The sequence below is a fragment of the Leuresthes tenuis genome, unplaced genomic scaffold, assembly GCF_036924035.1.
Source record: "Leuresthes tenuis unplaced genomic scaffold, fLeuTen1.0.hap1 SCAF_1, whole genome shotgun sequence".
Lineage (NCBI taxonomy): Eukaryota > Metazoa > Chordata > Actinopteri > Atheriniformes > Atherinopsidae > Leuresthes > Leuresthes tenuis.
In genome coordinates, this window is record NW_027325355.1 from 18,772,630 (window position 1) to 18,787,146 (window position 14,517).

The following is a 14,517-nucleotide window of genomic DNA, read 5'->3' on the forward strand; positions in this document are numbered from 1 at the left end:
GCAAATGCAATTATGGAAATGCGTGGTGCAGACCAGCACACCTAAACATACGCAAAGACAAACACGACTTGTGCAGCGCGAGCCATGATGGATTGCGGTAGTCATTTGGGTTGAAGACGGGACGTTCTTCTCTCAATTTGCTCTCCAATCTGCATATCCAGTCGACACACACTCATCTCCAAAAGGCTCAGATATACCCACTACATAATGTTGCCTCCCTTCTCCTCTCTCTTTGTCAGCTAACACCGTGACCCTCTGTAAGAGAACATAATGGGAGGCAGTTTGTGGAATTTAATTATGAACCGAAGTAGGATTAGAGTTGGGCTATTGTTTCACTCCTGGGTTTGTTTTTCTGGTGAGCAGGGTTGGCAGTCTGCTGTTCTATTCATGCGAAACACCCGAGGTTAAAGCGGTGGTGACATCAGAAGTCTGTACTTCTCTTTAGACGACTGTTATTATTAGAATAACCCAGGAGCGGACTGGAAGGCCGGGCAGTTATATGCAAACCCTTCTTACCCTGTATTTATTGAACATAGAACAAAGATTGTCTGCGAATAGTTTGATAATGTATTCTCAATGTAAAATTGGCAAAAATGTCTGATTCCCGTCGTCTACTCCTGCGGTCCCCAATCACCGAACCACAAACCGGGAAGCAAATATTACCAGACTGATTATGACCTGGCAAAAAGTAGAAAATGGGGGGCGTGCAGACTTGAAATAATTATATAACAGTATACTAATCTTTATGAAAGCTAGTGCCACCTGCTTTACTGTCAGGGTGTCCCCCTCTTTCTCCCTCAGTAGAACAGTCTGCTTGCTTGGAAACAAGCTCAGGGCTCCCACTGATTCAGTGAGATTAGTGAATGGTTTTATTCATGTTAGTAAGTATCAAACACCATTACACTACTTAAATGTTATGATGATGACATATAATTAAAGCTACAGCAGTTGAGAAATAGCTTTGATAATGGAGTCTGTATTGATATGCTAATTATCCGTCCCTGACTGCAGTGTAGTGTTTTTCAGGTTGACAGATGTGGCTCAGCGTCAGTACATAAGCTACATTTCAAAGGCTGACAAATAAATAAATGTGTCATTTGACAGCTTTTTCCCAGTGCCACTCGATAGAATACAGCAAGTTTATTATATTAGCCACGCTGCGCTTTGTTCCATCTATGACCCTCACAGTTGACTTGAAGGTGCCGCGTCTCTAAAGATATTACAAACACATTTCCAGTCCTGGAAGGCAGGACTTTAAAATCATCACAATTGACTGAGAGCAAAATTCTCTCTGACAAACATGCAAATGACCAACTTCTGTTTTTAGAGCTTTTTTTTTTTTCAATCTTTTCCCTAGCTTCTCAAACTCAGAAGTCTCCACCTGTTTATTTAATAGTATGTCAAAAGCATTTGATGATTTAGCCTTGGAAAAAAATCAGACTCACACCCATTCAGATGCGTTGTTATTCAGCCAATCACCGGCTGTTGTTTCATGTGTTCAAACCCTGTTTTTTTGCCTCTATCAGCCTGAACCGAAATGCCATTATTAAATGTCATTTTGCTGTTTTCACAAGGTTGAGGCAGTACAGTATTCATTAGATTGGTGCAAATATGAAGAGCCAGTGTTGCGACACTAACACACAACTGTTAGGATAAGGCAGAATTACACTGGTTGTGTTTCCAGCCTTGCTGACATTTACAAGTGACATTTTTAATATCTGAAAATCCCCAAACGGTTGAACTGAAATAACACCTTAATAGTCTCCAGAATCCAGTTGGAGAGATTTTATTCAGGATTTAGTTTTCTAAACAGACATATTCTCATTTTGGGGGTCTTGCAGAACATTTCTAGCCTCCTTTTGCTTACCTGCTTTCTTTTCTTTTTTCCTTTTATGTCTTTGCTTTCATGTGGTTAGCGCTCACATGTGCACAATACCGGCACCAGGCATCAACATGCATGCCAATGGACACCCGCAGGCACGTGCATGTTGCTTATGTGTTCAAATCTGGCCACAAGCTACATCTTTCAACAGAGCAGGATATCAAACAGGCCCTGATTTGGGGGCTGAGCTCGTCTCTAGACACAGACCTCGTCAGTTGGCAGAGGTGGAGCTGTGGAGAGGCGGAGGGGTTAGCAAGTAATTTCCTGACTCAGATGCTCTCTCTCATCCCTACTACCACAGCATTCCTATTCAACACACACTCTCCCAATCCCATTGACCTCAGCTGGCGATGCAAACAAGCAAAGTCTGCAGTGGCAGCACAAAGGGACCAGAACTGAGCCTTTAAACGACGCTTCACCCCGTTAGCTGATAGCATTGTGATGATAAGCCGAAAGATAAGCCATTCTAAACAGGATAATGCTTAAGCAGTCTATGAGCAACAACATAATGAGTGAGAAATGCAGAGGAAAGCAGCTTCAGAGCTGTGGTTTAGACACATAATGTGAATTAGCAGAGGTGGGGGGTTGACAGGAGGTCATTAGAGAGGTCTGGATGTGCATCGATTTATGGGGAAAATCTTTGGAGGAGGTTCACAACGTGTGGACATGAATACACAGACTCCAGTGTGCAAATTTGCAAGTGGATAGGAATAGAGATGCACATAAACACAATACACTGTGCAAGAAGTCAGCAGGGCAGACAGAATAATCCCACACAGAAGGTAAGAAGAATGAATATCTGAATGTCTTTAACTCAAAGAAGTTTGAGTCACTTTGTGATAAGGATTTAAAATATCCGTTCCCTAAGAGTTTGTATCTTATGTGGTAAGAGATCCTGATGTGTGCAGCTCCCTGCAGCTGCAGGAAGGCATCAGCATTACTGATCAGTGCTGGAGTAATCATGATCTGCTGCTATCGTCACAATGCAAAACATTCATCAGGCCAAACGCTTACATCCGATGTAACTCACCAGTCAGGAACGCATTCCAGAGATAGTGTGTCGTCTGTCATCTCAATGAACAAATATAGAACAAATAAGGTGGAACTATTGGCTCAAAGAAGATTTAGACTTTTAAATGATTTTACCCAACACCTCAAATCTCCTACTGCGGTTATTGAGGTTTCTATTCCATCAGCTCTGAGTCAACCGGCAGCACGACTAAAAAGTAGTTTCATGGAGGTCACAGAGGTTATCTGACGGCAGCATTCTGCAGGTTGCAGCCGAATCATGTCCGCAACCAGGATGCTCCTGGGGTGTTTTTTCTCATTACGAGGGGCTGTCGATTACTGGAATGATAGCCTTGTCTGCTGTAATTGACCCATAGCTTCAGAGTGATACCATCTGTCTTCATACAGATGTAATGACCTTGTAATATATCGACAGTTTATTGCATTAACTCTGACACTGTGTGACAAGTGGTGGTTGCCTGCAAGGAAAAGGGGGGGGAGGGGGGTTAAATCAGGATGAGCTGTCTCTCATTCACAACAACAAAGTTGGACAAACAACTTTCTGTTGGCAAAAAAGCTTGTCAAAGCCTCTCTTGATACTTCTGCTTTGTCTTTATTTAGCATTGATGGAGCTTTCTTTTATTTATCGTACCACAAATAAACTGAGCATAAACTACCTAAAATCCATCCCCTCTGTGCCACAGGTCTGCATGATTGGCTTTTATTCTCCTGTTGGGCCTCTTTTGACTATTTATTGCAGTGAATGTGCGAAAATTACAGGAATGTCAATACCCACTTCCATTCTGTATCAGAAATCAAACTCACAGCTAGGATGTTTAACCTCTCCCTTGAAGATGAGTTCAAACTAAAAAAACCCACTTTTCTGGCAGTATAAATTCTGATTGTGCCCATCGAGCAGTTGTGTTCTGTTTGTGTTGCAGAGTCGGGACGGCCGTTTTGAGGTCCGCGGTCGCCATGGCAAGTCCGTGTTGACCATCAGCGGGGTGCGGCTCACAGATCTGGGCCGATTTGACTGCGAGGCGCAGAGCAGGATAGGAGGTCATCAGAAGAGCATGTTTCTGGACATTGAGTGTAAGGATTTGCATCGTCACAGAGGCTCTGCACACACTCCCAGGTGTCGTCAGTTATGAAACACCGGTTAATTAGACCACAGCTGAGGTCTAATCGGGCAGCCTAAGCACAGATGGATTATTAGACAACAGCCTCCTGGGAGGTGACTTGTTAAAAGCCTCACATCTTCAACTGTAAACAAGGCAGATGTGTTTTCAGTGTCTCATTGAGCGTTTTGTCTTCATTTTGAGTCTAGTTTCTGTCGAGTCCTCCATTTGTGATGGTTTTATCTACTTCTGATGATATTGGGTCTCTTTATTGTCATTTTCTATGTATATTGTCATTCTGTTTCTTGTTTGTTCTCTTTTATTTATTTTGTTATCCTTGGTGCTCATTGTTGTTGATATTTTAGAGTGTGGGCTTGTTTTGTGCATCTGTAGTCCTTTAATTTTCTCTTTATCATCATCATCGTGTGTCTGTCATTGTGCATCTCAGTGTGTTTGCTTTGCATCTTCTTGGGTTGCTTTTGTTCCATTTTTGTATTTTTCTATCTCTACTCATGTAGTAAATCTTTCTTTTCATTCTTTATGGTCATTATGCATCTTTTCTTTGTGATTTTTCTTTTTTGTATCTTTGGTCACAAAGTCACTTACATGGTTAGTTTGTACAGTAGTTTTGTTTTTGTTGTCACTTTTTATCTGTTTGCGGTCTTATTTCTTTACGGTCAGTCATGCTCTTTTCTTTTTTTTAAGTAATTCTGTGTCTTTGTACTTTTTAAGGTGCGTTTCTGGTCATTTGTCTTTACTGTCACTTCTTACGTCATTGTGATTTCCTGATCTCGTTTTAGCATTACCTTGGGTCTTAAGACAAAGGCCCAGGGCCACCCTCACTGATTCTTTTGATGTTCTTTAGAGAAATTGCAGACATCAACAGGACAGGTTTTATAACACTGTAGCATGGGGAGCCACGATCACCTGGTGTAACCCCCTTCACTGTCTGTCTTTAATGTGAATGTAGAACTCATACACACACTACAAAAAGCAACCTAGATACAAATCTGTGAACTCCTTGCAGTCTCAGTCTTGCTGAGTCTGTTTTTACATTATAATATTACATTACATTATAAACAATTCATTCCCCTCAACAGCCCAGCACCCACTCCACAACACACACTGCCTCCAGAACGGTTAATTAGAGAGAGGATATCATGCATCGCCTTCCGTTTTCTCCCACTGACAGCTCCCCTGCTTCCCAATGAGTGCACCCATTCCTCAGCGCTGTTGTTTGGGGTTATTTGGGGCGGGCACTGTCCTGCCTAATGAGCTCTGAAGCAAAGATCTTCATTTTGGCCTTGGAGTGATTAGGTTCATTATAAGAGCAGCTCTATTGGCTTAACTACACCAGCGCCACTTTTTGGAGCAGCAGTTCCACTCGAAGTTCAGAGAAACGGTAAGGGGAAAAAAAAAAAAAAAGAATCAAGACAGGTGAACATATTCAGAAAGAGAGCGAGGCAAATGTGAATCCTGCTTTTCTGTTGTGGAATCCAATTTTCTCCTCTTCTGACTGAGGTGACTTCTAGGTTCACGGATTCCCTTCAAAACTTGTTTTTGCATAGTTTTTGAAGAGTTGACATTTAAAAAAAAAGTTTTTTAGCATTCTCTGGTTGGAAAACGTAACACACAAGCACCCAGTCTCCAGCCATGACGAGCAGTTGCTGCTGTCGTACTGTAACCTTGTTTTTCTGGAGCCTCGGCTGATGGCTCACTCTCAGTCCCACCTTCACTCTGCAGAGAGTCACAGACTGAGAGTCTGCGGGGCTGAGCCAGCCGCCAAAATAATGAACTCATTTACTAAGTCACTGCAGGCTGCAGGGGGATAGCACGTCCTCAGCTGTGACAGAGAGCCAGGCATCAATCTTTTTAATGGAATCCTGCAAGTGAGCATAAAACAACCATAATGCCTCTCCGACTGAGCTGGGCTGACTGGGCCGGGAAACATCCAAACAGCAGCTTGCTGCTGTGATCATTCATTATTGCCCTTTCTATTTGCTGGGGCAAATGAGCCTCCGTTTACATCCTTTATTCTTATTTCGCCCCGCAACATGAAATGGCTTAAATTAGATTTAAGTTTTTAGTTTTGGCATTGCAGAGGCAGTTTCTGAAGCCTAAATGCAACATTTTCTCTTCCCTCTTGACAGAATTTCCAGGTAAAGTCTGAGCACGTAATTGTCCTGTCTTTGATCACCCAGCGGCGCTCCACCTTTGATTTAAGAGTTTGATTTGATACAACAAATTCCAGAAACACTAGCAATGACCATTTTAGCCGTCCAGGTCTTGTTTTAATGCAATTTAAAAATGCTTTGACTTTAAGAGCTAATATCACTATGTTTTTGCACAGATATCCCAAAATTCCTGACCAACCACACCATTTATTACTCGTGGGAGGGGAATCCGGTGAACATAAGCTGTGACGTGATGTCCAACCCACCTGCCACTATGCTGTGGAGGAGAGAGCGCTTCACCATCTCAGAGGGAAGCCCCAACATGCAGCTACACAGTGCAGAGGGCAAGTCTGTGCTGGAGGTGGGTGCAAATACCCTGGTTGTTGGTTTGCTGACAAACTGAAAGAGCAATAGGGATTTTATTATAGAAAACCAAGTGTCCAAATGTAGGAATGTCATCTTTCTGCTTTGTATGAACAGAAAGACAGGTGGCCTCACCCCAACATATCCTGTTTTAAAGGAGGTTTGTTGTATTTGTTTGTCATCTGAACTGTTCCGTACAGAAGAAAGCTCTTTATGTAAATATTTTACAGTGTAATGACTTCAAGAGTTTGGATGGTTTAGAACAGAACAACATTACTATTCATTCACAGTTATTCTTCTGTGGATTTTAGGAACAACAAACATATGGTTCCCCTCTTTATTCTCTTTGAGCTCCATTTCTTATCTCTTCCAACTCTGTATAGAAACATTTGATCCTTTTAGCTTCAAAATACATCATCACAGTAAGCAATTTTATGTTGAAAAGACCTCTCAAAGGCATCTACTACAGTTGAATTTCGTCCTGAAGCAAAAATAAATAAAAGGTGTTTTGTAAATGCAATTATTAAAAGAAATTACTGCAGCAGTATCATTTTCACCATATTAAAAATAAAGTAATTTTTCATTTGATTTCATTTAAATCACAGCTAACTTGGGATCAACTGCTGTCGATATCCTACCCAAGTCTTCCTCTCTCAATTTAGGCTACTTAGGTAACTTGCAGCTGCTAAAAGAGTAACATTCTGGAATTTCATTGCTTGTCTTGAGCCTTTTCATACGAAAACGTTCTAATACCTGACTGTTCAACGCAATGAGCATTCAGTCCTGCTTCAATTGACTCACACTGGTCATGGGTATTTATCAGCTCTGACTCCAGTCGGCATTGATGGGACCTCAACACCTGGCTACACATGTTTACCAACCATCACATTTCACACGGAGACTCTGAAACTGAGTAATAGAAGAGATTGACCAAATTTACCCGACTGCATAGACATTTAGCAGGTCGCTTTCAGTTCCTCTGTGCGGAGCTGACGTCTGCCATTCAGCCAAAAATAATGAAATAGCCTAATTATCTCAAAAAGTTGTCATTATCACAAATTGTAGTCCAACACAGCCTGCGGGATACAGCGTAATGCCATCCTTCCGTGCTGTCATGGCTTACAGGCTTATCCCTTGGGAGGGAGGTAGTTACCAGAAGTTTAGTGCGCGAAAGCCCTTCACACACTAGATATAAACACACTATTACTGATCATCAGAAAGGATTGAATTAATCCTTCGTAGGGCTGCAGATTTGGTCGATTCACTAGAAAAATTGTATTAGAATGATTAGAACTAACCCAATCATTCGAACATCAAGCACGATCATTTAATTCAGTGTCGAAATAGTAAAAAATGATATTTTGGTCGAAGCTCAATATTAAAACAAAGAAAAGAAAAGGAAAATGTACAGACTTGTGTGTTTTTCAGGTGACTCCAATGTCTGACAGAGACTTTGGCCGCTACAACTGCACCGCCCGGAACAACATTGGAGTTCGATATCAGGAGTTCATTTTGGCCCAGGCAGGTGAGTCTGCAGCACCGCTGCTCGTGACTGAACCCTTTACCTGAGCTAATGAGATAGGGAACTTAATTTCTCCTTCAAAATGTATGGCGTCAGAAACTTAACCTTTCCCTAACAGCAACTCCAAACTGCTTTGTAACCCAGTACCTCTCTACTAATGGTAAAAGCCTCATTTGCAATTCACTGGAAGATAAATTCTACGACAACTCCCAACTCCTATTCAGCATAGCCTAATCTCAAATAGTGCTTGCTGATTTACCATACCCCTAACTATTCACTGAAGTACCCCCTAATTTACTGTAGCGCGCTCTAATACACAATAGTGCAGTCCAATTATCTTTAGTGCAGATTGAATTGCTCCGGCTGAGGAGAAAAGTAGTGAGCAAAAAGCTGACCTAATATGTCGTCTTCCTGGAAACAATGTGCTTTTGAAGTTGTTTTGACACACACACACACTCATCTGCACAAAAGAAAAAGCACGTACTTAAACACACAATTATGCCGTGTTGCAAAAGTCCGGGTCATTAAGGAGATTGTCTCACGTGGGAGCAGAAACGCTGTTTTCCAGCAATGTGAAAAGGGGACACATTGTGAATTCTACATAAAAACAGAATGTAAATCATTTAAATCAACCACTTTTTCTTCCACTTTGGTCTAAACTGGAATATACCAGCATCTACAGGACTGAGGGGCAGAAATACTGAAGGACAAATCCTTCCTGATCATCCCCTTCTCTTCCAACGCCCTCAGGAAATTCAATTTTGATGTCTCATTAATTATGAGATGGATTAGTCTTGTTAAAAATAAGTTATCGCGTGACAATTGACAGCAGATTTAAGGGGGATTTCTCACCTCTTTATTAGTGCAGTCAGTGTAGAAAGCAAAACAAAGTCAATAACTTTGTGAAAGTTTCACAAACGAAATTATCAGCTCCTACAACTATTTAATGGTCCTCACAAAACTGGCAACACACCAGTCGGTGAACTTGAGAAGGGAAATGAGTGGCTGGAGAAGCTGCTTGGCTCTGACTCGCGTCATTATCTTTTGGTTCTAGATGTGCCATCGAGTCCATACTCGGTTCGTCTGTCAGCTGTCTCCCAGCGCTTGGCAACGGTCACTTTCATGAAGCCGGACTCTCACGGCGGTGTTCCCATCAGCTACTACCTGGTCCAGTATAAGGAGATGGGCTCCCAGGACTGGAGGGACGTCAAGTCACACAGTGTCCAGAGTGAGTGTGAAGCTTATTTTCATTTCCTAAATCTACCGTCGTTTGTGACACGTTTATCTGAAAATAAATCAATGTTACGCCTATTGAGCAAAACATAAAGAAAACTATTCTCCTGGCATGGATATTCAAATGCTTACATTTGCACTTTATGGTCTTGATAAGAAGTCAAATAAAAAGCACAAATGAACAAGAATTTGCATTAGTTTGATGAAAACATGGCTCGACTTTTAAGATGCATGTGAGCGTGCCAGTTCCACCGAAATCGTGCCAAACATTTAGTTAAAACTGCTCTGCTTCTATGTCAAGATGAGATGACGGAAGTCGTAGATGTGGTGCTACCTGCTAACTATGGAAAAACACCATTAGAGTTCCAACCAGTGTTCCAACCAGTACTGATTCAGATTTTGAAGAAACTAACGGCACATAATCGGTACCTGCTTGAACTTCTCCATCTTCTTAAAATGTGCTAGAAAATCAACATCCATTCCTGAGAGTAGTTTTATCACTTATTAAAACTGAGTTCTCTGTGATGTGTTCTGCTGTTTGTTGTTGGACCTGCTCTGTGGAACCAGCACATAGACCAGGTCTGCCACTGAAAAGATGGGAGGGAATTACAGCCCAAATTAGTTGTTTGTAGTGTAGCAAAAGCTAAAGTTCTCTGTTTGTTTAGTGCTGCTGCGTGAAATAGAATTCTTTCATTTATATGATAAATCCCAATTTGGGAACCTCGCAGTGTTACAGCACACGGAGGTACGTATATCAGATGGGAAATACAACTCCTTTTCTTTTAAGAAATAAGGTTGTTTTTGTTGCTTATATCCTTGAGATATTAGACTAGGGAGACTGCGCCATCAACATGCCAGATTGTACATCTGGACATGTGGAGTTAACAAATATTTTTATCTGTTAACACCACACACGTCAACTGACACTGATGGAGCATGAGTGGAGACCTAATTGCATCATCTGTCATGCGATCCTTCAAAGCTTTGGCCCTGAGATGTTGTTGGGTCCTGGCAAAACTCAAAACACCTCGTGGGCAGAGTGCCAGGACCTGTCTGAGCTGAAAGAACGGGCTCCTCCTCTTCTTATACTTTACGATTTCAGATTGATTTCTGAGCCAGTTGGTGGAAAGTACACCACGAGGTGAACGATGTATGGATGGAAAATGGAAGCCAGAGGACAAATGGTCGGGTGATAAGCAGGTTCGACAAACCTGAAGGGCTTCTTATCGCTAATATCCCTCATTTCAGAGTCAATTACAGTATGGAGTTGCAGTGAGGTGAATGCTAAACAGCAGGCAGGGCTTCAACAGTGAAATACACAGTACATATAGAGGGAAAAATGGTGAAGAACAAACGAGCAGGGCTAAATAAATAAAGCTCAATTGTGAATTTAGTTTGGATAAATTGCATAGTTTCTTTAAAATTAGGACGAGAATATAAAAACTGTGAGCCACACTAATAATACAGCACTAAGTGGCGTCATATGTAATCATTGAATCCACTTGAGCAGAAGCTATCCTCAGTAAAAGTTCCTTAAACACAAAAAAACCTCTTCATTATAATGAGATGCATGGAGTCGTTTCGTTCGAATGCTTTTGGCCGAATTGAACTGTCTGCTTGTAGCCTGGGATGAACCCTGCGCATGGCAGCAAATTGCAGAATTTGTTTTTAAATTCCAAGACCAAAGAACAGCAAAAGCACCTATTACCATTCAGGTATTTAATTTGTGCAGACTGACAAAAACAAGAACTTTCGCTCAAGCTAATTACACTGCTGACTCTTTGCTGGCTTTTGTCAGAATATGGAGGGTTATGTAAGTGTAGAATTGAAGTAGGAATCTACAAAGACTTCCTTTTTCTTCAGTATATCTTCCACTATTTTCACCTTGGTTATGATATCAGCATCCATTCATTCATTCATTGCATAACATACTTTACTACGAGTTTTCTGCAGATGGTTTTCATCTATTTGAGGTTTTTAATCTGCACATGTCTTCTTTTTTCTTTTGGGCGGGTGTCTGGTTGTTGTTGATATGATGATGAATGTTTTTGAGTATGTTTTAAGTCACTGTGAATATTTTTTGGCTGTTTTGAGTCAATCTGAGACTCTATTTTTTTCTGGTTCCAGTCCTTTTGAGGTTATTTGCAGGTGTTTAGAGTCTTATTGCTGCTTTGTAGTTGTTTTGAATTTCCTTTTAGTCGTTGTTCTTAGTTATTTATTTTATCCAGCTGTGCAGCGCTTTATCCAGCTGTGCAGCGCTTTGGTCAGTGTGCTTGTTTTAAATGTGCTCTATAAATAAACTTGACCTTTTTTACTTTTTTTTACCTTTTATAGTCGTCACAGTGCCTTTTTTTTTTTTTTTTTGGCATTTTGCTGCCCGTTTCAGTTCTTTTCTAGTTGTTTTCTGTCTCTTTGTTGTTGTTTTCAGTCACCTTGTAGCTGTTTCAGTCTTGTTTTTTTTTGTTTTTTTAACTCCTGGAGTCGTTTTGGGTCCTGTTATTGCTTTTGGCTGTTTTGCCTGATCTTGTTTTGTTTTTTTTGGTGCAGTTTTTTGCACACTCTTGTAGTTGTTTTCTGTACTTTTGTGGATATTTTCAGACCATTATCAACTTTGTTGTATGTCACTTTTTGTGGTTCGGCTGACTACCAAGAGGCCGATTCAAATGAACAAAGACACTTTTATGTCTTTGGGCCCTTGGGACTGTGCCTGCAGTGATATTTATCCCTCATCAACACAATTGAAGTATTTAAATTGAAAGATCTTTTGTTCAACAACAACGGTTTTCTTCCTCTGAGTAGCTCTGTGTTTCCTCTCAGCAGTACTTCAAAATGTAAAAGAGCAGAGTTTGTTCTACCGAAGAGACTTTATTTTAATTTGTTTGATGATTGAAACTTCATTGATGCATGTTTCATATTAACTCTGGTGCATCTCTCTTCAGCCACGGTGGTGCTGACCGGGCTGGAGCCCAACACCACATACGAGGTTCGGGTGGCAGCCGTTAACGGAAAGGGTCAAGGAGAGTTCAGCCACACGGAAACCTTTCAGACTTTACCCATCCGTAAGTTGTTTTCTTATATTCCTGCTCCTGTTCTTCTCTCCTGTCACGGCATATCCTTAAAAATAAGAACCCAACTTGATTACTTACACGGCGGTATGTATCTTTGAAAATCTCTAAATGCAAATGATAGTAACTGTTAATCTGTAACTATGGTTTTATAGCGGTTAGACCGAGTTATTGCCTGATTCTAGCATTTAACAACGGGTTTTCTGGAAGTCTTGGTGTACAAAGATGGCGTTTGTTTTGTAAAATGAGACGAAACAGCTCAAATCTGTGGAAATATGAAAAATGTTTTAGGTTTTTATGTAAAAAGCAAAAAAAAAAAAGAATACATTGAATTTGTGAAAGAAAGGCTCCAGTGTGTATTCAAATCATCAGCATCTGAAAGAAGTGAGGCTTATTTACCGTCTTACACAACCCTGGCACATTCACATCGGTTATAACCTCCACCAGTTTCAGTTCTATGAATTTTGATTATTGGAGCTTGGAATAGATTCTGTCAAATCCATGTCCTCGTGTACAACTGCTGAATTAATAATTATGTACTGCAGGGGTTTCATGACAAGTATTTAGTTTATTATTTCAATCTGGCATTGCAGGATTGTAGAAAAGCCGAGCCTTGGAAAAAAAGAAATGGCCACTTTTGATGTTATATGCTACAGAGAATGAAATGTGAGAAAGAAGACCCAATTAGAAAAATACAGTGAATAATAAAAACCTCTTGTCAACATTAATTATAGCCAGGCAGTGGGAGTAACCTTGTAATGGGAATTTAATGCAGCTTAAAAACCTTGTTTCTCCTTGTACTGCGTGCTTATCTGGTATCTCACGTTGCCACCTGCTTCTTTCCTAAGGAGTGCAGGCACGCTCGCAGCCTCTCACAAAGAAAGGCGCATGTGTTGTTTTGCATCTCAGCTGAAGCCTTCCCCTGCTTGTCATCTTCAGGAGAGCCGAGTCCACCGGCGGTCCACGGGCAGAGAGGAATGGGCAAGGCCTACCGGCTGGGGCTGGTCAAGCAGGATGATGGAGGGATGCCCATCGTGGAGTATATCGTCAAGTACAAGACTGTGAGTATTTCAGAGGTGACTATAGCAGTAAAATTAGCCTGCATGTTTTCTTTTAGTTTTATCAGTCCAATACAACAGGCTTATTTAGCTGTCGGTTTGCAGACATCTGATGATGAATTTTGTGATCAAGGGGCTTTTTTTTTTCACTCTGATGATTCCTCAGTGAAGATTACCTTTCATGCAGGAATTCTGCGCCACCACAGTCCAATCAATCTCCCCAAATATCCTTGCAATCAAACAAAGGGTTTAGGTTGCCTGTCATGCAGTCCTGCAGTCAGTTTTGTTGGTCTTCCAGGCGGAAAATAATGAACAAACTACGATACATCACTTAGTGTTTCCTCACAGTAACTAAAGGAGCCACATTCATCTCATATAAATGCCTGAGACTGATTAAAAAAAAAGGATGTTCTGCCTTTGGCTTTGGTTGTTTTCACTCATCCTTATTAAAAGGGGAACCTAGAAATAAGGTCTAGATTTAAAAATAGCGGAGTTCCCCTTTAAGCTGCGACTGTTCCAGTTTAGTCGTTCATCCACACCGAACAGAGGTGACTTACAAACAGAAAGCTGACGGTGCAGAATCAACTGAGTGACAGCTGCGTTGGTAAGAAATTGGTTTGCAGGCTGTTTCACACACACACACACACACACACCAATTCAACTCTATGACTACTTCAGCTGATGGCTCGGTGGTGCATTAACTTCAAGCCCCTCCGTTACACGTGTGTACTTACGAACAGGATGCTGATGTGCGACAAAGGTGCATCAGTCCTGCTTTGAACAGGCATTGTGAAAAGGGCTTTTTTTCTTTTGAATATCAGTTCATCTTCTGCAGACAGAAAGAGAGGTTTCCAAAAGAGGTGTCCTCAGCAGGTGTTAGAAATTATTCATCCATTTATAAACAGTGAACTCTGCATCTGTTATTTACATACTATAATATATACATTACGTCTTTATCAGAGAACCTATGATTCGAGGAGCCGGACAACAGATTCCCCTCCGTTTTCATCATGTGTTGAAAATGCAGCCATAAAAATGCAAAATGTTGATTGAAATTTCTTAAAGAGAGAACGAGGATTAAACGCACTCAAACA

The 14,517-nt window shown here is 41.1% G+C and overlaps 1 protein-coding gene across 3 annotated transcripts in view; it reads left to right on the plus strand.

Moving 5' to 3' along the window:
- LOC140311331 (neural cell adhesion molecule 2-like) overlaps positions 1–14,517 on the plus strand; it is a 281,107-nt gene that overhangs the window by 241,516 nt on the left and 25,074 nt on the right. For all 3 annotated transcript variants that reach the window (XM_072388877.1, XM_072388747.1, XM_072388807.1), the window contains exons 9-14: positions 3,832–3,982; positions 6,359–6,543; positions 7,974–8,070; positions 9,122–9,295; positions 12,240–12,359; positions 13,305–13,426. In XM_072388877.1, the coding sequence (XP_072244978.1) occupies positions 3,832–3,982; positions 6,359–6,543; positions 7,974–8,070; positions 9,122–9,295; positions 12,240–12,359; positions 13,305–13,426 (849 nt within the window). The remainder of the gene's footprint in view (positions 1–3,831; positions 3,983–6,358; positions 6,544–7,973; positions 8,071–9,121; positions 9,296–12,239; positions 12,360–13,304; positions 13,427–14,517) is intronic.